This window comes from Anas acuta, chromosome W, assembly GCF_963932015.1.
Source record: "Anas acuta chromosome W, bAnaAcu1.1, whole genome shotgun sequence".
Classification (NCBI taxonomy): Eukaryota; Metazoa; Chordata; class Aves; order Anseriformes; family Anatidae; genus Anas; species Anas acuta.
In genome coordinates this window covers 19,893,637-19,921,184 of record NC_089016.1, presented here as the reverse complement: position 1 = coordinate 19,921,184, position 27,548 = coordinate 19,893,637, and the positions used below count along the sequence as shown (strand labels likewise).

At 51.2% G+C, this 27,548-nt stretch overlaps 1 protein-coding gene across 4 annotated transcripts; it reads left to right on the top strand.

Annotated features, from left to right (window-relative positions):
- Positions 1-27,548, top strand: SMAD7 (SMAD family member 7). 4 transcript variants are annotated; one of them, XM_068665276.1, is made up of 5 exons: positions 1-121; positions 585-1,804; positions 2,568-2,621; positions 7,010-7,084; positions 26,251-27,548. In XM_068665276.1, exons 2-5 carry the CDS (start codon positions 1,318-1,320, stop codon positions 26,787-26,789), a joined length of 1,155 nt encoding a protein of 384 aa, XP_068521377.1. In that variant the 5' UTR covers positions 1-121; positions 585-1,317; the 3' UTR covers positions 26,790-27,548. The 4 variants fall into 4 exon arrangements, with proteins under 4 accessions (XP_068521377.1, XP_068521378.1, XP_068521379.1 ...); XM_068665277.1 differs by lacking the exon at positions 1-121 and adding an exon at positions 232-435 and having other exon boundaries at positions 7,013-7,084; XM_068665275.1 differs by lacking the exon at positions 1-121 and adding an exon at positions 235-435.

Sequence of the window (27,548 nt, the reverse complement as noted above, 5' to 3'; positions counted from 1 at the left end):
ACTGCGAAGGCGCCAGAGGGGGGGGACCGGGGGGACGGGCGCGGCCGAGCGCGCAGTCACCGTCGCTCCTGGCTCGCCTCCGCCTGGGCTCCCCCCGCAGCAAGGGAAGACGGAGGCGCTGGTGCGGGGAGGGCGCCTCTTTGCAGCTAGCGGAGGGAAGAGGAAAAAAGGAAAAAAAAAAAAGAAAAAAAAAAAAAAAGAAAAAAAAAGAAGGAGGAGGAGAAGGGGGAGGGGAAGGAAGGAAGGAAGGAAGGAAGGAAGGAAGGAAGGAAGGAAGGAAGGAAGGAAGGAAGGAAGGAAGGAAGGAAGGAAGGAAGGAAGGAAGGAAGGAAGGAAGGAAGGAAGGAAGGAAGGAAGGAAGGAAGGAAGGAAGGAAAAAAAATAATAATTAAAAAAAAGAGCCAGACGCGTCGGCAGCACGGAGAGGGTCCCCATGTAAGCACGGCGCCGGGGGAGGCGGCGGGTGGCAGCGGCCCCCCCGGTGCTCGTGGAGGGGAGCGGAGCGGGGGGGCGGGCAGCGCCGCCCGGAGGGACACAGCCCCACGTTTGTTTGTGTTTTTTTTCTTCTTTCTTTCTTTTCGTAGCATCCGGATCAAGAGTCTGTGTGTACGTGTGGATTAAAACCTTTGGGAAGAAGGAGGAAAACCCCAAACCCTGCATCAGGACGACCTGGGCTTTCAAAAGGGATACAACACTCTGGATGCGCTTATTCTTCTCTTTTGTGACCGATGCTTAAATCGATTCCGAATCCTAGGGTCGGTGGTGTGTTTTTTTAATTTTTATTTTTTTTTTTGATCTCCACCGTTTGGGTTCGCTTTTTTCTTTTTAATTCCTTCGTTCTGCCCCGCGTCGCATCCCTGCCGCCCCCCACCCTTCCCAAGCTGGCGGCTTGATGGAAGCCGCGGCCCCGGGGAGGCCGAGGATCCCCCGCGGCTCCAGTCTCTCTCCGCAGCCTCGCAGGGCTGCGCGGCGCCGGTCAGCCCAGCCCGCCTCCCCCCGCGCGATGCGCCGCGGCCCTGCGCTCTAGGCGGCATTTTCGCCCTCTTTCATTTTTTCTCCGGGGGGCGAAGCGAGACAGAGAGGCGGCTCCCCCCTCTCTTGGTTCTCTCGCTCTTCCTCCGCTTTTTGCCCCCTTTTCCTCGCACCCTTCGCGGCGGGCGGCGGAGGAAGCCAGCTCGGAGCCTGGCGCATGCCACAGCCCTCCTCGGCCCCGCCGCCGCCGCCGCTTTCCCCCCGCCGCGACCCGGCTGCCGGCCCCTTCATGCGCGGCGGCCGACATGCCCGTTTTGTAGCCGGGGGCCCCTCCTCTCGTCCCGCATGTTCAGGACCAAACGCTCGCTGCTCGTCCGGCGGCTCTGGCGTAGCCGTGCCCCCGGCGGCGAGGAGGAGGCGGGCGAGCCCGGCGGGGCGGCCGAAGGCCGGGCGCATGTCGGCGGCGGGGGGCGCGGGTGCTGCCCCGGCAAGGCGGGCAGGGGCGGCCGGGCGGCCGCGGAGGCGGAATTGAAGGTGCTGACCCACGCCGTGCTGAAGCGGCTGAAGGAGTGGCAGCTGGAGGGGCTGCTGCACGCCGTGGAGTCCCGCGGAGGGGCGCGCACCCCTTGTCTGCTGCTGCCCGCCAAGGGCGACTCGCGGCTGGGCCAGCACTGGTACCCGCTGCCCGTGCTGCTCTGCAAGGTGTTCCGCTGGCCCGACCTCCGGCACTGCTCCGAAGTCAAGAGGTTGTGCTGCTGCGAGTCGTACGGCAAGGCGCACCCCGAGCTCGTCTGCTGCAACCCGCACCACCTCAGCCGGCTCTGCGAGCTAGGTGCGGGACGGGATGGGGTGGGATGGAGATGGGGATTGGGATAGGATGGGGATGGGGGTGAGGATGGGATGGGGATGGAGAAGGGGATGGGGATGGAGACAGGGATGGGGATTGGGATGTGGTAGGGAATGTGGTCAACGATGGGGATCGGTATAGGAATAGTATAGGGATGGGGACAGGGTATAGGGATAGGATAGGAATAGGGATGGGGATGGAGTTGGGGACAGGAATGTGGACAACGATGCAGCCACACGCCCTCCCTGCCCAAACACCCCCTCTAAAAACAAAAACAAACAAACAAACAAACAAAAAAACAAAAAAAAACACACAACTAACTAACTGGGCAACTCGGCATTTTCTTTTTCTTTCTTTTTTTTTTTTTTTTCGGATTTGGGGAGGGGGCGGGGACTCCCCCGGCGCTGCCTGCCCGCCGCCCCGCGCGGTGCCGGGGGATTAGGGGCCGCCTGGCGCAGCCGGCCGGCCCCGGCGCTGCTGCGGCTCCGACGAGCCAAGGAGGCCCCGATCAGACAGCCCGAGCGGCAGATAGCAGGGAGACTGGCGCCAGACGGCCCCTTTTGTTTATCTGACAGCTAAATATCAAGGCAATCACCGCCTCGCTGCCCTGCCTCCAACCCCCAGAGCTAAAACAAACAGTTTTGCTAAAAGAATGCCACTGTTATCATAAGTTCCCATCTTTCTTTTTTTTTTTTTTTTCTTTCTCATGGCTCTGCCTTTATTTTTCTCTGTACTTTTCTAATTCCAGAGTCTCCCCCTCCACCCTACTCCAGATATCCAATGGATTTTCTCAAACCAACGGGTAAGTGGACCTTTTTAAATGCAGGCTGCTGCCTTCAGATAAAAAGGGAGAACAGCCCTTTCTCAGGGAAAATGGCTTTGTTACACTGATGCATTTTGCTTTTGGGCTGCTTGGGTGCTGGGGTGCCTTCCGATCCCCCCCGGAAGAATTGAGGTATAATTTGTCTAAGAGAGGCGTTGCACAAAGTCTGATTTTACAACTCTGCCAGGAAACTCGAGGAGGGATTGTGGAGTGGCTCAGGCCTTTGGGCTGGCCTCGGGAGCGAGTGGTTTGGGAAGGCTGTGACAGGAAAAACGCGAGGCTGGGGTTGCTGCCGGCTTCTCCCAGTCAGCAGGCCCATGGGTGTCATGCCCAGCCACAGGTGGTTTGCACTGGTAATGGCAGTTGTGCAGCTCGCTCCTGTGTCTGTCCAGATTTTGTAGGATTTTGGGAGACGGTGCAGTTCGTGCAAGCAGCTCTTTGACAGCTGGGAGCCCAAATGAGACCTGACAACTGGGCTTGGCAGGAATCTTGCCGTGTTTTAAGGGAGCCTAATCCCATGTTGTCAGGCTGAGAAAATTAGGAAGGGGGGTGTGTGTGTGTGTCAAAAAATTAGTATTTTCTTTAGCACCATTCTGCGTGCCTGTTGATTGTAACTGAATGTCAGGGTGCCAGGGGAGAAGCCCGTTTGAGGCTAGCACCAGGTCTTTTGTGGTTGTCTGCATAAACTCTCGGTTGGCAATGAGCTCGCCAGTCTTAGATAAATAGGGCTGGCACAGGGCAGGAGGGGAGGTGGGGAGAGTTGGAAGTGGGGTGAAGCCAGGGAGAGGCAGCTGCTGTCTCCCCAGGGATTAGCAGATCTGGAGCGCATTGTCTTTGGGACGGTGCCCCTCTGTCACGCCTGGCAGCTGAGGGACAGCAGGGCAGGGAGTCAAAGACAGATGTGTTTCTGCAGACCAGCTCTGGGTCTTGCTCTGCAGTTTCTCAGGACTGGCTGCTGCTGGAGTCTGGACAAGTCCCATGGGACTGCCTCGGTGGAGTCAGTCTTTTCATTTTCAGGCTGCCCTCAGTTGGTTCTTAGAAAAGGAAGGAAAAGAACCCCAAAGTTGGAGTGCCTTTGGATGTTTGGGGTACCATGGTGGGGTCCCATCCTTCCCAGTGCTCCCTTGGAGCACAGTGAGGCAGGACGTTGTAACGCTGTAGGCTTTTCCCCTCTGCAAACTCTTAGAAACAATAACAAGCCTCTCTATGCCATGTGGAAATAAGCAATGCTGTTTAACAAATGATTGGGTTGCAAAGCATGAAATATTTTGCCTCAGTGTGAAAAAAACACAAGATAAAGGCTGGTGAATGAACGAGGGTATCGGGAGGAGGCTGAGCATCCCAAGCATGTGGTGCTTGCTGCTGGGTTGCAGAAGGGTTGTTCCGTGACAAGCAATGAGGCCCTGCTGGGTCTCAAAGATTGATGGGTTTGGGCAAAATTGTCATTATTTCACCTGCATGGTGGCTGGACAAGGGGGTGCTCACCCCAAAGCATGAGGTGTTTAGATTTCTTCCTTTATTGCCCTTGTTTCTCCCCAGCGATGATCCCGGCATGGGACGCAAACTGCTCTGCAGATGGTTAGAGGATGTCTGCAGAAAGAGCTGCAGGAGATAAGGGTTAATGACTGCCTTCAGCTTCCTGTAAAGATGTTAGGATAAATCTATTATCAGGGTTTAAACATCCAATCTGCCTTTGCCAGGACCTCATTTTCAGTTAGTGGAGTGATATATTTATTCATTAGCAAGTGTTGACATAAGGTAGCAAAATGTGTGTAAACAGAAAAGCCACAGAACATGAATGTGCCATTTCGAAAGGAAAAGTTATTCAGATCAGCCAATAGGAAGTGATTAATGCTGCCAATCGGAAACGCAGAAACAACTGGGTTACTCACCAAAAAGTCCTCCTTTTTTTCCTTTTTGAAAGACAAATCCATTTGGCAGTCGAACTCTGACTACCAGGGCACGCAGGGCCACGGCAGGCACTGCTGGAGCCTCTCGGTCTGTCAGTGCAGGTGACTTACACAAGCTAAGGCTTTCCATGCGCTTCCTCTGCAGCCCGTACCGAGTCAGGGGAGGGTTCCATGTCTGAGCATCCCTGCCATCCCCATGGCAGGGCAGGCAGTGCTGTGTGACTGGTGTTTCCCACCTGTACATTCAGTAATGCTAGCCACGGCTGGGAGGGATGGTAGCTGGCGGTGAGACGGAGCAAAGTCCTTCACCAACCCGATGCGTGTGTCTTCAGATGCCGGTCCACCCCAGGGACCTTGGGTAGGAGCAGTGCCTCCACTTAACTTGGGCGACTTAGGAAAAAATGACAGTGCCAATGGAGCTGGGGATGTGCACACAGTAGGAAACTTATATTTTTCTATCAAACCAGATAGTGGTAATAAAAATATTTAGGTGCCTAGTGCCGTCTTATAAGTGCTTCATGTGAACAGCCGTACCTGTGCCAGCACGGAGTCTGGCAGTGGTAACTAGTGTGCTTGGTGAAATTATTGCAAACATCTTCTGGTGGCAGGGTGCTGGGGAGGCTGTGCCATTTGCCTGAGGAAAGCAGGGTGCTGGGGTCTGCTGCAGCTAGTGAAATGCCTCCTTGGCTTCTGTGTTGATTTGATGTTCATATGCTTTTGGGGTTGGACTAGATGATCCTTAAAGGTCCCTTCCAACTCAAACTGTTCTGTGATCCTCATTCCCTGACTTTGCACAGAGCACAAAGGTCTGCTCTCGACAGACGTGTTACCTGCGGGCAGGCTGTAGGTGTGGGCCAGCTCGCTTGGATACGTTCATTGAGGAGAAGCTGTAGGTAAGGACTTTGCTTGTTCCTTACCTGGGATGTCCCCAGGGGCTGGTGACAGCGGCTGAGCCCACAGGGTGAAGCTGAGCTTCTGGAGGCACATAACAGCTCAGTGTCCCCATGCCCCTGCAGGGGATGCTGCCTGTGGCTGTGTTGGAAGCAAGAGGGACAGTGGTGCCCTCAAATAGTTCAAACAGATATTCTGACCCACTGTTAAGTGGGACAGGAGCTGCAAGGGGCTGTGTCTGTAGCCCACTCATGGCCTTGCTGAGCCTGGCTCAGTGATGGTTCTGCTGCACAGCCATCCACGGCATCCTGTGGGCAGCTTTGGAGGGGCTTGGGCTGGGCTGGTGCTCACATGCTGTCATGGTGGTGCTGGAGCATCCAAGGGCAGGAAACCTACTGAGGTTTTGCTTGCAGAGCCAAATGCCCACCTGTGGCATTGATTTTCATGGGAATCAGAGGTTTGGCAATTTCCAGGAAACAGTCAGCACCTTGCAGGGTTGGGCTGGTAGCCACCAGGAATAATTGGACATCTCCGTGATGGTTTTATATTGCGGTAAGGGAATTGGGGGAGAAGATTCACAAGCAGTAGGCTTGTGTAAACCTCCGATACAGCAACCCCTTCAGTGCTGAAAATAACACAAGCTTGAGTACCTCTTACTAGCAAGAGCCCTTGGCTAATGTGGGTGATTGGAAGAGTGCGAGGCTGGAACCAGCTGTGTTTTAGTGCAGCCTGCCAAGGACCTGGGGGTTGTGTGAATTTTATGGATTTTTCCTCTTGCCTTCATCTCCGCTCAGGCACAGCGTGCCCCTGAGTTCATGTTGCATGCAGTAGTGACCAAAAAGCTGGAGTTTGCCTGTATGAGCAGGGGACCAGTGGTGGCTTCTGGCTTTCACCACCTGTAGCAGGGGAAGCAGATGCTTGGGTGGCTCAGGATGGAGAGGCCTAAACCCTGAACCCAAAAGCTTCTCATATGCCATGGTAAACTGCAGACGGGACGGGTAATCTTACCTTGTCCCTTTGGTCGGTGGTTGGAGGGGTGGGCCCCATGGGTGCACACTGTGCTCCCAGGGGTGGCCAGCGGTGGGTGAGGTCTGTGGCAGCCAGTGGTGACAAAAACTGAAATGGGGCAGTACAAGCTTAGATCGTTTGTGGCAACAGGGCAGTGATGAGACTTTTCCGTTTCAGTTCTCGTTCTGGTGAGTACAGGTGTTGACTGCATTAGGTGCATAAAGCTGCAATTTAAGCATTTTGGGATCTCTGTCAGCTCTGTCCTAAGGAGGACAGCCTTGATTTCATTACCTGGTTACTTGGATGGAGAGGTGGCAGCCAGTCTGTAATTTTTGCCAGTCTATAATCAGCCTGGGCTGGTGATTAAGTGCAGCACAGAGCCTTGACTGAGGCGATGACTTAGGGTGGATGCATCTTGATGAACTACCGTGTCTCTGCAGACAATTAGTAATCACTTCCTGTTAAACGCTTTGGAATGTGTGTTCCACTCATGGCGGTGCTGGGAGCCTGCAAAGAAGTGCACGTATACTGATTTCTTCTTCTTTCCCTCTGCTGCAGCAGATTGTCCAGACTCTGTGCCTTCCTCCATTGAAACAGGGGGAACTAATTGTCTAGCCCCTGGGGGGCTTTCAGGTAAGACGCCTCTCATTAACCATACTTCTGCCCATGGGTCTCTCCACTGCGCCCCTTTGGGTCTCCTCAGCTGAGGGTCCCACCTGGCTGAGAATGGGTGTGGGGGGGTTCAGGAATGCAAGTCACTGAGAAAGGCATGCTCAAAGGGGGAGTTGGATTTCGTTTCAGTAGCAGCTTCTCTTGCAGAGGATGTGTTGAAATCCCAGGCGAAGCTGTCCCTTCCCAAAAGCCTGTATTTCCTTTGAACTCCAGCCTTGCACTCCATTAATTTCGGAGCAAGGCAGGAAGAGGTGTGTCGGGGAAGGTTGAATGATGTTGGCTGTCAGTTTGGTCGGATGCATGGTTTATCGGAGCAGGTGTGGGTGTCCCTTGCAGAAGGGGTTGGTGTCGAGCTGTTTGGCCTGGTTGGCAGCAGTAGCACTGCTATCTCATCCCTGGGACAAGAGCTGTGCCTGGGCACTGCTTCAGGCTTTGCTGGTTGGGGTAACCGGCACCCAAAGTTTTGTGCGTGAGGCTCAGCTTTTAAAGAGGGTGCTGCATTTCCCTCGTTTTCCCACTTCCCACCTCCTTCAGCCATCATGGGATCGGGGTTCGGAGGGTGGCTTCCCCACCCCTCCTTGGGTTTTTCCAAGGTGCAAAGCCTCCACCAGCCCTTCTCCCTCCCCGGCCAGGCCAGTCCTGAGGCTGGGCTCTACGCATTGGTGCTGCCAGGATGAAAACAGCTGTGCATGCTCACTGAGTGTCTGAAACCACATACCTGCATGTACTCACTGATGTTGGAAGGTGCTCTCTTTGTTGGCATGTCTCCCTGATTTATGGTTTGTGGAGCAGTTATGCAGCTCATTGCCCTGAGACTGGAATTTCAGAAATATGTCATCGGCAGCCGTGTGTGCACACAGGTCTGCATGTCTTTCTCTCTCTCCAGGAATTGCATTTGGTGTGGATGTCTTTAAGTGAGCCTTGTTTGTTTTTCTTTTGGTTTAATATATACCTTGTCTGTTATTTGAGAGGGGAGCATAGTGTTTGTTCAAAGGCCCTAATGAGAATTAATCAAAGGGAGGGGGAGAGGGAATGGAGCAACTTGTTGCTGCACTTTTTTTTTTTTAGCATTGTGGGATGTTGGGTTTTCCTTTTTTTGCCATTGGAGCCTCTAGCTTTAGGGAAGGCAGGGAAGAAAAAAGGGACTGGAAAAAAGAAAGGAGACAAGGAGCAAAACAACTCAATAAGGATGTTGTTAGATTTATTTTTTTTTCCTCTTGAAATATGCCCATTGCAGAGGGGAGGAGAGAGTTCAGGATACCACAGGATACCACATGAAATAAGCAGAGGAAGTACTCGCTTTTAAAAGGGGGCTTTCTGAAAGGTTCAGGCTATTGATAACATCTTGTCTGTCTGCTCTGCTCCTGAAGGGAAGGAGGGAGGTGGGGGCCTGGGCTGCAGGAAATCAGTTGGCTTGCTCTGAAGGGCGGTGGGAAGGGAGCTCCAGCGCTGTGCCTTGGGGCCGGGGGCTGCTCCAAGGAGCTTCATGAACAGAGACCCCCCTGCCCTCAAAAGAAATGCCCCCCTCCTAGGGCATTTTTTTTTTTTTTATTTCATGTGATTGGATTTATTTTTCTTCTCTTGGTTATCAAAGGTTTCCCCCCAAAAAAGCCTGGAAACAGAAACTTTTACAATCATTAACCACTCTTTTTCCTCCACAAATGTAATTGTAGCCATTTAATTTAATGAGAAGCTGATAGGAGAGTTGACTCATGGAGGGATATGGTTAGCTACACAAGCTATGAAACAAAGCCGAATGCTTCCACATGAAAGAGCATTTGTTTTGAATTTGGTCTGATTTACTGGCATCTCCGCTCCATGCACAGAAGTGCAGTGCTGAAAATTCCCAACTGGAGAAACCCAGTTGAGAAAGGAAAATAAAATGCAGTTTGCAGCATTTCTCTAAAGCTAACCTTCTCCTTTTTTTTTTTTTTTTTTTTTTTTTCTTTTTTCCTCAGCATATTTTAGTTAGCAGAAGAGTGCATGTGAAGAGGGCATTAATGAGTCAGGGTGTGCTTGAAGTGCTTCACCTCAAGGATGAGCGCTCATCTGGGTTTGGGAAGGTACGGGCCGCAGATGCCTAATGGAAAACCCATTCTCCAGTCTGCCTTACAAAGGCTTTAAGAAAAGCCATGAGATCCCCATTTCTGTCAATTCAGAAGCTGAGGAGGATGTGGTGGAGGGATGATGGCCGTGTAGATCTGTAGCACCATGGGCACCTGGAGTGGTTGCTTTGTGCGGCAGATGCCCGTGTTGTAGTCATGTTTAGAACCGGTAGGCTTGGCCTAGCTTCTCGAAGGCAGACGGGTAGGTTTGGTGAGGCAGATCACTATCAACACAGAGAATTTGGGCAGCGGGCCAGCCCGGGGTCAACATCCATTCTGGCAGGAAAACTGCATGGGGCTTTGAGAAGATGAGGGCAATGTCAGAGGAGCATGAAGAAGGGAACTGAAGCGAGGATCCTTTGATGAAGGGAGCCGCGGGTCTGGCTGCCAGCAGGACTGCTTTCTCCTGGAGGCCAAAGGCAGTTTCATTGATGAATACCAGAGGTGCTGGGAGAGCAGAAGCAAAAGGAGGTGGGAGGGCACGTGGCATGGCACAGCATGGCATGGCCAGGGCGATGGACGGAGAGCGGCATCTGCAAGTGTTTCCCCTGCACAACCACCAAGCTGAGCTGCTCCTGCCCTGCCTCTGTGAAAAAAAAAAAGGGGGGAAGCCTAAAGTCAAAATGCAGTCACAGGGAGTCCCCCACAAAGGGACGGGCATCCCCAAAATACTTGGGGTGACCTCCCATGTAGTGGAGTTGTGCTTTGACGTAATCAGTGACAGTGTGTGGAAGGGGGCAGAGTGTGAGGGATGGGGACCCAGCCACACGACACCTCTGTGACCTAGCCGGCTTACTTATAAACAGGGGAAAAAAAAAAAAAGAAGAGTGGGGATGAGGTTTGTTCCAGAGGTCAAAATCAGAGCAGAGAAGCCCATGGAGCCTGCATGCAGCTTGGCTGCATATTAATGCAGCGTCAGCTCATCCTTGACCTTGTGCCATTCCCCTCACCTCTTCTCAGGGCACCTCTGCTGTCTCTCCCCATCTGTCCCATCCTCCAGCCCGTGTTCTCCACCTTACTACCACATAGCTCTCTTTATTGTTATCGGTGGTCACTGTGTGGGTAAGCCAGGGTGTTGCCCACTGAGGTGGTTGTGTTCAGGTGCTACCAGCCCAGGTCCTTTGTATCGGACACGGTCGAAGTACAGAGAAAAAAATATCCCATTGGAGATAAAAATAATGTCTCTAAATAGGAGACAGAGTGTGTTTTTTCCTGTGTTCTGAGCTGACCTGTTCCCAGCAGATGTGTTTGGTTATGACCGTGCTTTCAAACAAGCAAAGCCGCGCTCAGAGAGCCCAGGGGTGTCCAGTTGTGCAATGGGTACAACCCATGGAGCAGCTCTGCTCCAGGAGCCATCTGACAGCACTGGCTGGTGGTGGGGTGGTGCTGGGTCTCCATGGGATGTGGACACGGCATCCACCTGTCCTGGACATGGACATCTCCCTCTTCCAGCCCTGCTGGTGGATGTTGGCCGGTGCAGGGTTGTGGTGCCCATGGTAGGTGAGAAGGCAGATCTCCTTCAGGACAGCTGAATGGTGTTAGATCTGCCAGCAAAAAGAAGCTCTCCAAGCAGTCTAGGCTGTGATGCAGAGAAAGCAAGATGAGCTGGCTTGTATCCTTGCCACCTCAACCGCTTTTTTTTTTTTTTTTAATTTGGGGTTATTTATAAAATACCAAAGGCAAGAGTTTACCCAGCCTTCAGCCTGCACTTGGCAGCACCTGTTGACTCGCCCAGAGCCTCCTGCAGCCAGCAGACGTCGCATGATAGTGCTGGGTGGGCGCCAGCCCAAGCCTGCCGTGGCTTGAGGCTGGGTGAGTGCAGCCTCAACCTCTCCCTCCCACCTCCTCCGCTCAAGGAGTGTGCCGGAAAGATAGGGAAAGACCTGGAAAGTTGGTTGGAGGCTGGAGAGGCACCAGCGGTGCTCACCTGGGAACGGACCGTGCCGGGTCTAATGGGCCGCTTTCCTTCAGGTTTGATTCAGCTTTGCTGCAGAGGCACTGCGTGGGGCTGAGTGACATTTCATTATGGCAGGCCTGGAATGTTTCACTATGCCTCTGATCCCCGCTGGTATCTGCTCGCCGGGGAGAAGCACCTTGCCTAAACCCGCAGCTATTCGCAAACGGGTCCCTCCACTCCCCCCACCGCAAGCAGGATCCCAAGTGGCTTCTCTGGCCCAGCCATGTCTGTGCTTTCCCGTTCCCAACCCTGGCTGTGCTTTCCCATTCCCAACCCCTCTTCCACCTCCCTGTAGTACAGAGCTTATAACCTCCTGCGAAATGCCTTTATTTACAAATTGGCATCCTATTATAATCTGAAATTGAGACATCTTCCTGTGTAGCTAGGATTGTATATTTGTTCCAGGGATAAACAATTGCTTGGGATTTTTTTTTTCAAGTCACTTATTCTGGTTTTATTTTTGAGTATACGGCCCTTTAATTTTTTTTGGTTGCTTCCAATGCCTCATGCCATTGCACCCTTTCCTTCCGAGCCTTGCTGCGGAGCACTTTGTAAGCAGTGTGAGCCACTGTGTCTGGAGCAGCTCCCCAAAAAGCACATCCCCATCCTCCGAAGGACAAGGTTATCAGGGGTTAACGCATGGATGACAGCGCTGGAGCCTCTGGAGTGGAGCAGGCTGCCTGCCAGACTAGGAGCCTTGCGGCTGCCTTGCACATCATCTGACCCGTGGCAGAGCACAGCCGGGCCAGAGGCGCAGGGAGGGGGGAACTGGTGCTTGGCACCAGCCCCACAGCTCTCAGCCCCTTGCCTCCTGTGGGCTTTTGAAGTGGGCTCTCACCCTGGGGGCTGCCCAAAAGAGAGTGGGACCTGTTGAGTAGTTGCTTTGAACTGCTCCAGGGCCCAGGGAGGAGTTTCGGTGCTCCCCTAGATGTCTTCCCAGGAGGGGTTAAAAGACAAGCGATGGCAGGAACACTCAGCCCATGTCATTCCATCCCCCTTCCCAGCAGCGATCCCTGCTTGATCCATTTGCGTCGGCGCCATGGGATTTTTCCAACCAAATGGTGCCTTGGGAGTAGTCAGCAATAAAATGCAAAAGAAATCCCACCATGAGCGATATCTGCGTGGTGTCTGGGGAAGGTCGCTGCCTGTTACCTTGCTCATCATCACCGCACCGAAGGGGTTTGCAGCTCATTTCAGTTTCAGGCAGCTGGCTTTTGGGCCACTGGGTTTTCTCCTGCAACCTGGGGCTTTTGAGGGCAGGAATGGGAGTAGAAAGGTGAATTTGGAAGCTTGATGCCAGGGAGGAGTGTGCCTGCGTGTTTGCCAGAGAGCAATCCAAATCACTATCTGCTTGTAAAATAAAATGTACCAATAAGTGCCGGAAACCCGATCATTAGGGACATTTAAAACTAGGGACAGGACAAAAACACTCGTACGGGAGCAGTCCTGAGCTGGCAGAGACAGGGCCTGAATCTTTTCCATCTACACTGTCTGTGATCGGGTATCAGTTACACTATAGGAACAAGTAACATTAACCACATGCATTTACCCGGTGTGGGGATGGGGGGACACAGCATGATGCTGTTTCTAAATACGGAGCCCACGAGCACCAGCATTAGAGCATTGTGGCGGGGGGGAAAATGTGGTGTGCACTGTCTGGGGGGGGACAAATACGGGGAATATGGGATGCACCAGCCCCCCCGAGCCATGCAGGAGGCAGGTGAGCCGATGGCTGTGCTCGGTGGGTACCATATGAGGCCAGGCGTGGGTCAGTGCCAGGCCCACCACTGTCCCCAGCAGGATTGAATGACCAACGCTGCAGCCTGGCCACCTGCCTACTGTCACAAAGTAGCTTCCTTTCCAGTTTATTTTCAGCGCCAAGATATTATTAATTGCTGATGCACACTCTCTGTTTTAGTGGTGGAATGCAAAGAAAGGCGAGTTCAAGTTGACCCCCCCGCCCTTGCTTTTTGCCAAAATCCCTTCGTTTTGCCTGCACCTGGCTGAGGATGGGCCACGTGCCACCAGTGCAGTGCTGTGTCCCACCGCTCTTGAGGAACAGGGTGGTACAAGCAGCGCGGCCCCATCCTGGGTGGTGCGGGGACCAGCAGAACGGGAAGGTGCTCAGTGTCACACAGGATGTTGTGAGGCCTTGTGGTTAGCCTTTTTTTTTATTTTTTCTTGTTTTTTTTTTTTTTTGTTTTGTTTTGTTTTAAACTTTTAATAAAAACAGCGTGCTGGGCGTGTTGGGAAAGCGGTGCTGCCCATCAGGCTGGGGGGCGGTGGGTGACCTTGGTACTGGCAGCCAGGCTGCCACTTTCTCCACTGATTATTTATTTTATTTTATTTTATTTTATTTTATTTTATTTTATTTTATTTTATTTTATTTTATTTTATTTTATTTTATTTTATTTTATTTTATTTTTTTGGCAAGAAAGGAGTGGTGCATCCTTGCCCAGGGAAGGCTGGGGCTTCTCTCTGTGCTCCAGACCCACACAAAAGCTGCTCCTCCTGGTCCTGCATCCCGGGGGACGTGCAGGTGGTCCCTGGTTGAGGAATGGAGAAAGAAGGTGATGAAGTGCGCCCCAGGATGCATTGCTCATGGCCAGCCGTTCTCTCCCGTTGCTTTTATTTTTATTTTTTTAACCTTTTTTTTGGGTAGCCTTTTAAATCTGTGGTGATAACTTTCACCCTGTTAATTAACAGGAAACATTGGGACAAGACAGGAAATTACATCAGTCTTTTATGAGGAAAGAGCCAAGAAAAAAAAAGAAGAAAAAAAAAAAAGAAATACAAGAAAATGTAGTTTAGTGAAGGGGAAGAAAGTGCCAGGGGAGGAGGAGAAAGAGAAGAAAAGGAGAGCCCCCCCCAATCTTGTGGGGCCCACCTTTCAGAGGGAGGCAGTTCGAGTGCTTTATTTTATTTTTATTATGTTGAAAAATATTTTCATAGCAGGGTCACCTTTGCCTGAATGTTACACTCGGCTGCGCTTCTTGACTTACTGAAGAATCTTTTCATGACTTTTCTCAGCTTCCTTCCCCAAACTGTGAAGCCTAGGAAGCTTTTGGCTTGGAGACTAATTTTGATTTGGCTGCTCAGCCCTCAAAATTGTTCCCCACCCAGTGTCATTATCCTGGTTTTAGCTTGGAAAAAAAAAAAAAAAAAAAAAAAAAAAAGAGCAGCTCTGTAAGGGCTGGCTCAGCCCTTCTCTACCCTTTTAACCTCGTTACACAAAAAGTGTCGCAGCTCCAACTGCTGTCCCTGTTCCCTGGCTCCTGCTGTGCCCTGGGCTCTTTCAGGGCTGCCAAAGCCCCGCGAGGTTTGCAGGATGCTGGAGGTGTCCCCGGGTGCAGGGCTGGAGCGCGGCTCCCTCCCTTGGGGCTCCTGTCCCCAGTGGTGCGCAGAGACTGACCATGGCTCATTTCTTGCCCATTTCCCCCCATTCCTCCTCAGTCTCCTCTCCTGGTTTCTGCTTGCCACTGTGTATGCCCACAGCCACCATCGTGACCGTGCCCTTCCTCATCCTCAAGGACAGAGCAGGGCATCCGTGCTGGGTTTTGGCGACTGAAGGCTCAGTTGCCTCTCCCTCACTTTTTAGTGTAAATCACTGGCCCCCAGCATGCCCACGCGGCTTTCCAGGGCTTTTCCTTCCTATGGGGCAGGTGGGCAGGCAGATTTCTGCATTAAGCTACTCACTCAGGAGCGCTCCAGCTGCTAAGCCTTTGGAGTATTGTGGCAAGTATGTACATATATGTGTACATAATAAGCGAGCAGGAGTCTATGAATGGTAATTTTCTTTTTGAATAGATTTTGTTTGTAGAGCTGCCAATGCTGATTAAATAAGCGCTGGCTCGCAGCGACGAGCGTTGCGGCAGCGTGGCTCCGTGGGGCAGAGCTGCCCCACACCCCAACAGTGCCGCCACCACGCCCATCCCCGCCATCCCCTCCTGCTCAGGTGCTCCTTAACCTCCAAAACGGGCTGATTTACAGCTGAGAAACCCAGGTACTGGGGAGGTGGTGAAAGTTCAAACATCCTCTGCTTTTACAACCGGTGGAGTTGGCTCTGGCCCCGGTGACTCGTGGTGATGAAACCGATGGCTCTGGCTTAGAGATACTAAAAATTCCTGGGCTCTGCCACCGAGGGGGAGCTCCTGCCCAGGCCGCCCGCGCTTTGATGTCTGCTGTGAGGTTGGCAGCGCGGGGAGGTGCCGCAGCTATCTGCAAAGGGGCCTGCAGGAGGAAGGAAAAAGGCAGCCCCGCTGCGGGGCACTGAGAAAGTGGGGGGCGAGGTGGGGTGCAGCTCGGCCGCCCGGTACAGCTGCTGGGAGCCCCACGGATGAGTTAGGGCACCCCGCGCCTCCCCGGGCCAAGCAGGTAAATAACCCCATAAAGCTGTACTGCGAGCGGCGGCATGGGAATCGAGTAACAGCATTTTTATTTGGAAAAGGAGTCAGGAGCCTGAAGTTACATCGCTGTGTTTGAACTGATGAATTCATTTTCTTTGGAAGCCAGGCTGAGACTTTTTAGCTCGTTATAAGGAACAAACTCATAAATCTCAGCACAGAGAGGCCTGCGGTTTTTCTGTTCTCTGTCACAGCCCCGCAGAGTGAGCGTGGAAAATGTGTCGTGGGTGTCACCAGGCTGGTGTCACCTGGGATGGCGCAGCGAGGTGATTTTGGGGGCAGAAAGCAAGCATTTTGGGCTGGGGGAGATGCACCGATTCGTGGCAGCAAAGCAGGGCTTCTGGGCTGGTGAGGATGCTGCCTCAAGTGTCCCCTGTGCCACCACGCTGCTGGACGAAGCCACCTCCTCCAGGAGCAAGCAGCTTTTTGGAGCTTTTCACCTGGGTGTTGCTTGCTTTATAGCTCAGGGCAAAGCACTGAAACTTCCGATGGTCCTGGCGCTCCATCTGCGAAATAGTGGTGCCAGCTCTGCCGGAGCACCGTGAGGGTTAATTACTTAATGAACGTAATATTCTCTATAACTGTTCAGCATTATTAATCCAGAGCAAAGCGAGAGGCAAGGGGAGGGGTGTGTGTGTGACGAGGCAGCTCCTCGCTTGTGAACTCCGTCCAAGCGCCCTTCACCAGCCCTTGAGCGCTTGGCTTGCACCCTGCCCAGGGGGCACCGGCCAGGGGGGATGGTGCCATCCGTCTGTCCTGTCCACGGCAACCCAGCCCCTGCATACGAGTGGGCTTTGCCGCATGCTCTTAGGAATAGGTGTGATTAGATTATGAAGACAGGCAGAAGTAATGATTAACTTTTTCAGTCTGCATGCTGTCTCCAGTCCAGTGCTGGTTGTTTTTTTTTCCCCCTAAGTAGGCCCTGGCCCCAAGTTGACAGGGTATTAGGTTGTAAAGAAAGACAGAAGGAATGAAGGAGGGGAGGGGAGGGGAGGGGAGGGGAGGGGAGGGGAGGGGAGGGGAGGGGAGAGGGGGCACATTTTCCATCAGATCCAGGAATGGAATTTATTGGCAGGAATGCAGTAAATGCTCCAAATGCCATCCCAACTAAACAATTTTCATAATTGTTATGGAGTGGGGCCATGGGGGGCACGTCGGGCATGAAAAGCACTTTTGTTCCAGCCATGCTTTTCCATGTTTTACATCCCTGCAAGAAGCCTTTCCCTGCCCTCCAGGAAAGAGCTCTGCACGGGATGGGTGGTGGTCTTTTTTTTTTTTTTTTTTTTTTTTTTAGGGAAATGTCTGGTATGTCTGGTTTTGGTCTTGCAATAACTTTGGGGAGAATTACAGTTCAGTGTGCTGCAAGGAGTGGATTTTTTTCATTATGGAAATGACAGTGGCAGTGATGCCCTGTGTGCGTGTGCACAGAACGCACTTAGGAAAAAATTGTAACACACATCTAGGTATTAGGTATCAGTTTGGAAATACTAGCTTAGTATGCATCAGTTTTTATTAAGGCCTTTACAAGCCCTTTAACATGTAACCCGCATAGCTACATGTTGTCAGTAGGGAGAATAAAATGTGGAGAGCCGTGGCTTTCCCGGAGGCTGCATCCCTGCTTGCCGGGGCATCACCAGGACCAGACAGCAGCAACTGTCTTATTGGTTGAGCTGCACTTTTATTTTGAATTGCAAAAGCCTTTCAAGGTCTTCATCTCTCAAAACTGAGCTGTGAGGGCTGTGTTCGGGAGGGCCATGACCCCGCAGCTTGCAGGACCTGGTGGCCTCTGATGGCTTTGGTGGCAGTGGTGGTGATTTATCCCCACGCTGAGAGGGTGATGGGCAGGTTGCTGTCACTGGAGAGGGGATTTTGTCAAGCTCAGCCTTGGGTCTGCTTTGCGTGGTTGTAACTCGGGAGCCCTTTGTGTGCTGGTTCCTCCTTCTCAGAAGGTTTCTGGTTCAGCTCTGGGGTGGGTTGAGGTGGAGAAAGGGTGTGCCCTGCTGGAAGCCAGGCAGGGAGGCATTTGTTAATCACCACGGCCATCTGGGGCCAGGACCAGCCCTGAGTCACTTGGTGGGTGCATGGCACCGCTAAGGCTTGCTGGGGTTTCCTGCGTGTTCAAGAGTAGCCTCTGAAATCTCCTGAAACCTCCCTGATTGTCCTTAAAATAGGATCACGCAGACTTGTATGAAATGCATGCAGACAGGGCGCAGGGACACGTGAGAGCATCCAGGAGCAAGCTGCTCCTCCAGGGAAGTGTCCCTGCCACCTGGGAGGAGAGCAGTGGGGACATGTGTGGTAAAAAAGGTGTCTGGGAGGGGTTTGCATTAGGACTTGGGGGGGCTCCATGTGCAGCATCTGCGCCCTCGTGCTTAACCACAGTGCACAGCCCACCTGGCTCCCGCATGTCGGGCAGGATTTCTCTTTTCTTTTTGGTCTTAAAATCCCCCAGGATATTTCCCTCCACCCCTGGAGGGGTCTCCCCTGTCCCCCTGGAAGGCCTCCTTCTTCCCACCCCATTGCGGGCAGGGCTTGGTGAGGCGCAGGGGGAGGGATTCCCATTTTGCTGCTTTCTGAAAAAAGAAAAAAGTTTCCCACACCTTTGAGGGGTGCAGAAGGAGAGGCAGATAAAGAAAGTTCTTTAAATTAAAACTTCAAAAATAATTAGACTGACTGTATACTAAACAACAGCAAAGAGGCCCATTTACTGTAAATATTATGAATGGATTTGGCTGGCTTCTTCATCCCCACCCTTCCTCTAAGGCTTTTCTCTGAGCTGAGTCGAAATTCAGCCTTCAGACAGCACGGTACTCTATAATTTGCATGGCTGATGAGGCCCAAAGCCTGGTACAGAGGAAACTGGAGTCACCTGGCTCCTCTCTAACCGTTGGAGACAGGCAGGCAGGCATTTTTGGTGTGTGCATGTGTATTTTTTTTCCCCCTTGTAGCTGCAGCAGACAGACCGGTGGCTGCAGCCTTGCTGGCTTTTAAAGAAAGTGGGCACAATAAAGGTTCTTCTTTTCTCGGGTAATTTTTAGCCGTGGTAATTGATTAATCACCGTAATTAGACAGTAGCAATGACTAATAAGATGTTTGTGAATAAAATTTCTGGTTTGGTGGACTCCATGAACCCGGCAGTTTCACTTCAGTTCTTTCTTTCCTGTCCCTGCTCCTCACTGCCCTGTGCACGTCCCCACCTGGCTGTGAATCACCCTGTACTCCTCACACCTTGGCTGCCCTCCCAGCCCTGCCTTCCTTCTGCCACACCGCTGCCCACCCTCGGGGCTTCGTAGCAAACCTTTCCTCAGTTTGCTCTTGTGCCCCATCCATGAATTAAGCCCCACGGTTTTGGGCTGGGTGCCAGGTCGGGCACCCCAGGAGAAGGCTGGCCCAAGGTGCCACCATGCTGGGCTGGAAACCATAGATGATGTCCTTGGTGACCTGCTATTTCCTCTTCTCGTCATCCAAACCCACCTCATTTTGGTGCTGATTTCACAAGGGGTTTTGCAGCCCTGCTGGAGGTGATGGGAATTTCTGCTTGGGTCCCCAGAGGATGCCTGGACCGAGCAAAGCACTCCTGTTAATGCAGGGGAGAGCTGCATCAGTCACTGCTAAATGGGTCTTAACCAAAGCCCTGGTTACAAACATCAAACATCATTACAATCCCAGACTTCTTCCCATGGTGGCTTCTGCCAAATTTTATCCCCTGCGTCCCCATCAGACTCAAAAGACTTCAAATCTGTTCACAGCGACTCGGCTTCTAGACACCAGCCCTTAGAAAAATGAATGAACTGATTGCAAAGGCCTTCCATCCTTCCCCAGGCAGTGAAGATGGCTTGTGATGGAATAGAAAGTTGGGGTTTCACCAAGAGAATAGAGATTTTCTTTTTCCAGGCAGGGAGATTTCATGTTGCTGTTGGTGCCAAAGTAAAGTTTTTGAGGAAAACTCAGGACATCAATTTTTACTCAAGGTTGACTTTTGAGGATCAAGGAGACATTTAAGTGATTGGGTGGGCAACTTGCTAATGAATTAAAGAAATAATTTTAAGGCTTTTTGGCCAGCATGGTTACTGTATAGGTTGAGTAATAAGAAACTGCCTAATTAGACATAGACACAAATTTAAGGTCTAGCCTGTCGATCCGCAGATTAAGGACTCTAAATACCTACTGACATGATGGGCTGTAATGGCTCCTAAAGAGATGTTATGGTCTATCGTGTCAATAATCCACAGATTAAGGGCTCCCTAAGCAAGTGTTGAGGCAGGGTGCACATCCCTGGGGGCCACCCTGCAGGTGGCTTGGGTGGGCGCATCCCTGGGGGGGTTATTTTCTCTGCAAACAACAGGAGTTGAGCACCTGATGATCCCCTAAATTAGCCTTTCAGAAATCATCCGAGTCATCAAAAGCAGGGGAGTGAGGAAGCCAGGGCTGTCTCGCCCTGGTGTACAGTGAGATATAAAAGGTTTGGGGCAAGCATTCCCGTGGGCGGTGTCTTCAGGCTGCCCACAAGCTCCAGTAAAGGCACAAAGACCCTTTTCTACAGTAGAGTATGTCCTTTAATTTTGATTTTTCTTTGCTTTTGCAAGGCATACCTGGAAATCTGGCTTTGAAGGGTTTTTCTGGACTTGTTTTTTTGTTTGTTTGTTTCTTTGTTCCCCCACCCAAGGACCCTGTGAATTACCCAGGAGATTAGAAGGGAGGTGACATTTCCCTGTTTCATGCCTGTTTATCTTCCCTTTGATTAGCTCTGTGGTTGCACATCATGCTCACTGTTCTCCTCACCTTGATGCAATTCCTGGTCCCTTCTCAAATAATAGTTCAGTCATGTGTTTTTCCTGAGATCCTGCAAAAAGGTACTTACAGTGGCATGAGGGGCAAAATTGCAACTGCAGTGCCCCAAGCTGGTCTGAGAGACTCTCAAGAAAACACAGAAGAGCATGCAAAAACCTGTGCAGAGCCAACATGAACCATTCCTGGCATTTTTTAAAGTGTATTTGCTCATAAGAGGGGAGACTATAATCAATTAATTGCAGCAAGTACATTTGCATCTGGCTCATGGTGCTGCATGTAGTGAATTTGTATGTGAACTATAAAAGTCTTGAACCTTTTCCGCAGGATTTACTGTCTGCTTTTCGGTGTGTGGGAAAAGATCTTGCAGGCAGTGACTGCCTTTTCTCTGTCTCCATCTCTTCCATCTCAGTGAGTAGCAAAAGATGGGGGACACGGCTCTGTCCCACGCTCACAAATGCCGCTTAAGGTCAGCCAAGAGAGATTATGGGCGTGAGATGCGCTGAGCTTGGTCTCAGCCTTGGCCCCGACCAGACAACACATTGTGCTGACAGCAGTCCAGCCTTTTTTTTTTTTTAAGCACAGATGCCCTCCGAGCGTGCTGACAAATAAAGGAGGAAGGGCCTTTGTTTCATCTGTTCTCCAGCACTCGGTGCACGCTTACTTTAGTTTATCCACCGCCTCTGCCTATTCGCACTGGGTTGTCGGTCATGGGTGCAGGGTCACCACTGTGAATGGCTCTGCGAGGGTACCCAAAAGAGGAGCCCTTCATGGCCTTGCCAGGGGAGGTGATGGCATGGTGAGGTTGGGTGGGAAATCCCAGCCCAGGCCTTCCAGAGGAATAAAGGAGGGGAAGACGTGTGATGGTGGGAAGCTTAGGAAGAGCACCGGGAGACCCTGCAGGGCGAAGCTGCTGTTAAAAAGAATCAAGACACGTAAATCTCTGGTTAAAACACTTCTGCAGTTGGATAATTTAATTTACTTATAGTCCTAATATCACTGATAAAAGATCCAATTACAGGCATTTAAAAATCTAATCAGGAGCGCCTGTTGTATTCCCATTTTCAGCTAAGAGCTGTTCCTGTCACAGATTCCAGTGACGATCTAGATAGCTCCTGACTGGATAAAATGGGAGTAGTCCAGGGAGGGTAAGATAGTGCAGTGTGTGCTCAACTTGCTGTTTTCCTTAGAAGTCGGTTGATAACAGGAAAACCTTTAGCTATAACAAAACAAAGAAAAACAAAAGATCCCCTTCCCACCTCCCCCCTGATGTTTATGAAGTCGCACCAGGACAAGGCTGAGACCTGAAAACCCGTGAGAGGCTTTGCTGGCCACTGTGTTGCTGCCTCTGGGCAGAACCTCGAAGAAGTACACAACTTTTGGGGGAGATAGAAAGGAGGACCCGCTCCTTCCTCTCCTCCACTGCCAGGCAAAAGCTGTGAGCAGCAGCGAGTGCTTGGTCTCTGTCTTCTGCAGGGCTCGGCTTTTGCAACAGCTTCTGGCACTCCTAATAACAGCTCAGAGGGTATTAAGGGCTGGATAGATGGACTGGAAAACATGAAAACATCTAGCAATGAACAGGAGGGATGGAGAGGGCCGATGCACATTTTTAAACCAAAAATTATGTTCAGTGTATTTTTTTTCAATACAAAATGGCCTTTAAAAAAAAAATCAGACAGAAACCTCTCCTGAAATTAGCTGAAATGGCTCAGTTCCTGAATGAAAAAGAACTTTTTCTTCCTGGTCCCCTCATAAAACTGTCAGAACTCTGAAAGAAAAAGTACAGATGCAGATGACATGGTTTCATCATCCCAAAGCTGTTGATGTGTCGAGGAGCAAAGCCGCTTCACAAATTCCTTGCTGCTTCCAGCGCAGCTGTGATGTGAGGTGGGAGTCTGCTGCCGTGGCTTGAAAAAAACAAGCATGGGGCTCTTCCTGGGGCACTCAGGTCCCTCTGTGTAGTCAGTCTCCCTCATCCACTTTCCTCCATGGTGCCAAAGCGAGAGAAACCCTGGCTCTGGCCTTTAATTGAGAAGTTTTGGGCAGGACTTGACAATTGCAAGGGTCAAGGCAGGTGGTGGGAAACCTCACAGTCTGTCAAACTGGTTTGCATGTTGCAAAGGAGCTTTGTTGGAAAGGATGCCTTCGTGGAACAATGTTTCCTTCCCCTGGGATGGGCTGGTAGAAGTCAGGATGGCCCTTCTGGAAAGTTCAGAGGGTGTCATCTGGCTTGGTAGAAGAAATGAGAAAAAAATGTGGTTTTCCATGGGAATGTGGTGCTGAGTCAACAAAATCTTCTTCAAAGACACCGGCACCAAACTGCTGAGAAATGTTGCCCCCAAAAGTTTGGGGTGCCACACTGTTGCTTTGATTTCATCCCTCCATGCAGAAACGTTCTCTGCTTCGGCCATTGGTTCTCTGTAGATGCGACTACAAGTGATCAATATGACTAATTCTCCAAATTCCTGTGGGCAGAGGCTGGCTTTATTTTCAGTTATTTATTTTTTGTTTACAATAAGTTTGCACAATGCACTGGGGGGCCCTTAATCCTGATGGGGCCACTAGGCAGGCTGCCTTGCAAACCATAGAAATAATAATAAACTAACGATAGCAGCAAATGGAGGGGTGCTTAATAAGAAAATAATGGTGCGCATGTTTCTAGCATTAAGCATTATCATTGCTGGTATATGGGAGTGCTCACAGCTTGCTGGGACTTTTCCAGGCATTTAGAAAGGGATGTGTTTGCTCCAAGGAGTTCATAAAAACGATGCTTTTAACTCAAAACTAGAATCCCAAAGTGTTTCTGAGCCATTTATGTACTGACTCACACAGTGGCCCTAGTTCATCTGGTGCATGGCACGCTGGCAGTGGTAGCAGGTGGCCCATGAGGACATGCTGCGGGAGATGTGGCCCCAAATTTCCCAGGATCTGGGGATTTGTACAAGTTTGCAGCAGGGCTTTCTGCGGGAGGTGGCATGGGACCATGAGATGACCCTGATGGGACGTTTTGGGACTTTTGGGAGCATTTTGCTTCATTTCTGTGCCTAGCCCAGCCTGTGGGTGTTGCCATAAAGCGGAGCCTTTTGGGGAAAAAATTTCCATCTCTGCCGGAAGCATGCCTGCGGCACTTTTTCCTTCTCTCCTACAACTTCTCCTGCCTCTGCTGCCCAGGCAATGCCACTGGCTTTTCCCACCCATACTCCCTGCTGATGCCAAAATGGGAGGAGTGGGGGAACTCCGCCTGGGTCCCAACAATTGTGAATCCCAACAATTGTGAAAAGCGTCTTCGGTGGTGGCTGGCTCACCAGGCTGGCAGGGAGGCCTGACCCTGTTTATCCAGGCTCAACCCATATATTCTAATGGCTTTTTGACTAGACATCCAGTCAACAGCCAAATCTTGCAAACAGAAGACACTGGCATATTTATACTGTGCACTGGCACTGGCTCGTTTAAAAAATCACGGATTACCTAAGACTTGTCCTTGAGGTCTGGTCACCCCATGTCATTGAAAACCCTAGTGGGATTCATTCATGAGCTTCCAGCCCTCCATAAAGGTCTGTTCATTCATAGCCAAGGCAGTTTTCTTTTTCTTTTTGCCTTTTTTTTTTTAACACACTGGCAATTAAATAACACTTTATAAGTTGCAATGAGCTACTTGCTAAGTGGTCTTCACTAATGCAAGAACAAACATGAGGAGGTGAAAAAAGCTTTTTTGCCCCCCCTCCCACAAAGGGATGCTTTAATGTTAAAGAAAATAAATAAAAACTTACAGGAATTTCAACAGGGTTCAATGGCTGTTGCTGCAAAATTCCCTCAACTGCTGTAAAGCAGAAAGACCTGCAGGCTCTAGGCATTGATGGCAAGCTCTGATTAGGTGGGTTGGTTGCTTAGGTTGTGCTTTTTTTTTTTTTAGAACCTAGCTTTACTTTCACTAGCTCTTTAAACAAACAGCTAGTTAAACCATCTTCAGAAAAAAAAACAAATCCACTCCTTTCTCTGCGCATGTACGCAAACAGCAGTTTTGCCCCCCTGCCCGAGCAGCGCGGTGCCTGATGCTTCTCCAGCGGGAGGCTCCCGTGGCTGCCCCCAGCTTGCCTCTGGGACCAGGGCTCAGGGCCAGCCGCTTTTTTAACAATTAACTTTTTTTCTGCTGTCAACCAAGCTCGTTTCTTTACTTGGGCAAAACTCCCGCTGGCAGGGAGGGTGCGGCAAGGCTGGGGGGGGGGGGGGGGGCGGCAACCCAGCAGGCACCTGGGTTACCCTCAAATTGTTTTTTGTTTTGTTTTGTTTTGTTTTGTTTTGTTTTGTTTTCCATGGGAAACGCAGTCCCAGGGGTGTTTCTTGATAAACACCCTCTTGGGGCATCCTCTGTCAGTGGAGGGAAGAGGGGTGCTGGCACCCCGTTCACTTAGGGCCGAAGTAACCCAAGCCGGGCCACCCATTCCCTCGCTCGTCCCTTTTCCCCAGCGGTGCCAGGCTTCAGCAGGATTGAGTTAGAGGAAACAGAAGTCCTGGGAGGCACTGGCAAGGAGAAGTGGATGGACAAACGGTGGCACACCTCGACCCTGTGGCATGATGCACTGTGAGGCTATCCTCCCAGGGACCCCCGGCCTTGCTGGCTCTGGGGGCTGGTGGCCGAGCGACCCTCCTGTTGCCAGACGGGTGCGCTCAGGCCCAGTTTTAATAGCTGCCTCCAGCAACTGCAGAAATATTTTCCTTGATGGCATAGAAATGAGGAAATTAAAAGTGTGCATCTGGAGGTTGTTGGTTTTTTTAAGAGTACAGTGCCGTGCTTTAAACGGGAGGCTGGAGGAAAATGCCTGTGCTGCAGAAGCAGGTTTATTAATAGCAAAAAAAGTACAGAAAAATACAGAAAATAAGGCGGGGGGCTCAGGCGGCACTGCGGGGCCTCACGGTGCTTGGCTGGGGAGGCCTCTGGGTGCTGCCCCCTGCTCACCAACCTGCAGTCCAGGCTGGATTTTTCTATTATTATTATTTTTTAAAATACAATTATAGAGATTAATAGTTCCCAGGTCTTAATATGCCTGTGAAGGCTGGGAGGAATTGCACTGGGCTGGTACAGATACTCCATCAGGGAAAGGGGGTTTTCACATTTCTCAGCCCCCCCACCCTGTTTTTCTCCTCTCCCTCCCGTGCCGTACCCTCACTGCTCACACAGGGTTAGGCAGAGAAGGAGTTGAAAAAACAGGTTAAGGGAACTCACTTCGGCGCTGCTTTTGTGGGTTTCTGTGACCGTTTTTATCAACAAACGCAAGGCTTCCGGTCTCCACCCTGCCACTGCAAGCTGCCGTCTGCCTGCGCTTCCCGCGTCTTGCCTTCAGCTGAGGGCCTGGCCTGGGCATTCATCACCTGAAAGAGCCCCACCAAGTGGGGCAGCCTAGCCCTGGACCCCCTGTTTCACTGGGGTGACCTCCAAAGTGTGTCTGTTGGGTGCAAATAAAGGTTTTTAGGGCACTTGGTCCTGCCAGATGCAGCTGGCCGAAGCAGGAAGGGTGTTGCTCGGCCCCGGCAGTCCCGCCTAGGGTTTGGGCAAGGGACGGAAGCGCTGAGGGTGCTGCTGGTGCCTTGAGCTGCTTTTGAGGAGGGGGAGCTGGTGCTTTGGGCCCTTGTCTCCCACCAGAACCAGGTGCTGAAGCATCACAGCAAACACCCAAAAGTGGGTAAGTGGGGTTAACTGTGGCTGTCACACATTGCTTTTGGAAGCAGTGGCTCTGCTAGGGGTGCTGATGCATGCATGGAGAGCATCATGAAAGTGAGAGCAGGCAAGCAACCTCGTGGCGTTGCATCACTTTTGGGTCATATTACCCCCGCGGCACTCAATTTCTCCTCTTCCATTTTTCTCACCTCCTTTAGATTCCCAAGTTCTTCAGGAGCCGGGGGATCAGTCACACTGGTGCGTGGTAGCATACTGGGAAGAGAAAATACGCGTGGGTCGGCTGTACTCTGTCCAAGAGCCCTCCCTGGATATCTTCTATGATCTACCTCAGGGGAATGGTTTCTGCCTCGGACAGCTCAACTCGGACAACAAAAGCCAGCTGGTGCAGAAGGTCCGCAGCAAGATCGGGTATGGCATCCAGCTCACTAAGGAAGTGGATGGCGTGTGGGTGTACAACCGCAGCAGTTACCCCATCTTCATCAAGTCGGCCACACTGGACAACCCCGACTCCAGGACATTGCTGGTGCACAAAGTGTTTCCAGGTTTTTCCATCAAGGCTTTTGACTATGAGAAGGCGTACAGTTTGCAGAGGCCAAATGACCATGAGTTCATGCAGCAACCATGGACCGGATTTACTGTTCAGATCAGCTTTGTAAAAGGCTGGGGCCAGTGCTACACGAGACAGTTTATCAGCAGTTGCCCGTGCTGGTTGGAGGTTATTTTTAATAACCAATGACTCGAGACAGAGTGGACTCACGACATTTATACTACTTTGCTGCTATTATTTCCTTCTGAGTGCTTGCTTTTCATGCAAACTTTTTGTTTTGTTTTGTTTTGTTTTCCTGTTTTGAGAAATAGCTTATGGAAAGATTTTTGCCTTGGTATTTTCATAAATATATATATTTTTTTAAAGTGTGAATGACCAATAACTCAGAAGGACAAGAGAAGGGTGCGGGGGGTGGGGGCGGATTGCATATGATAATTGTTTCCCACCTCTGAAAGGATTATCCTATGCGATCGAGGATCGGGAAGCCACTTGCTATTTGTTATGGCTCCTTCTCTTGGATAACACGACAGGAGACCCCTATTTTTCATGCACCACCTTCCCCTTGACTCCGGCTGTCCCCAGTGGTGGTGACACCCAGCTGAGACCCCTTCCCCAGTGGTGCTAACCCCACCTAGCTGCAACCAAACAATGGTGCAAAACCTTCCCAGCCAAGTCTTTACCCACCCTTGTCGATTTTTTGTTGTTGTTGGGCTGGCGTCTCGTCCCTGTGTTCATCTTGTCCACCACAAGAACGTGGGTGTTGGGGGAAGTCTGGCCATCCTTCCACTGCTTTTTTTATTGTCATGGATTGATGCAGGGGGAGAAAACAACCATGAAGAAACCATGCATGGCCCGTGCTTTACAATTTGAGCTGAGATGTGAAGTGACAGAAGCATAAGCTTAAAAAAAAAAAAGCGAAGCAAACAAACAACAACAACAAAAAACAAA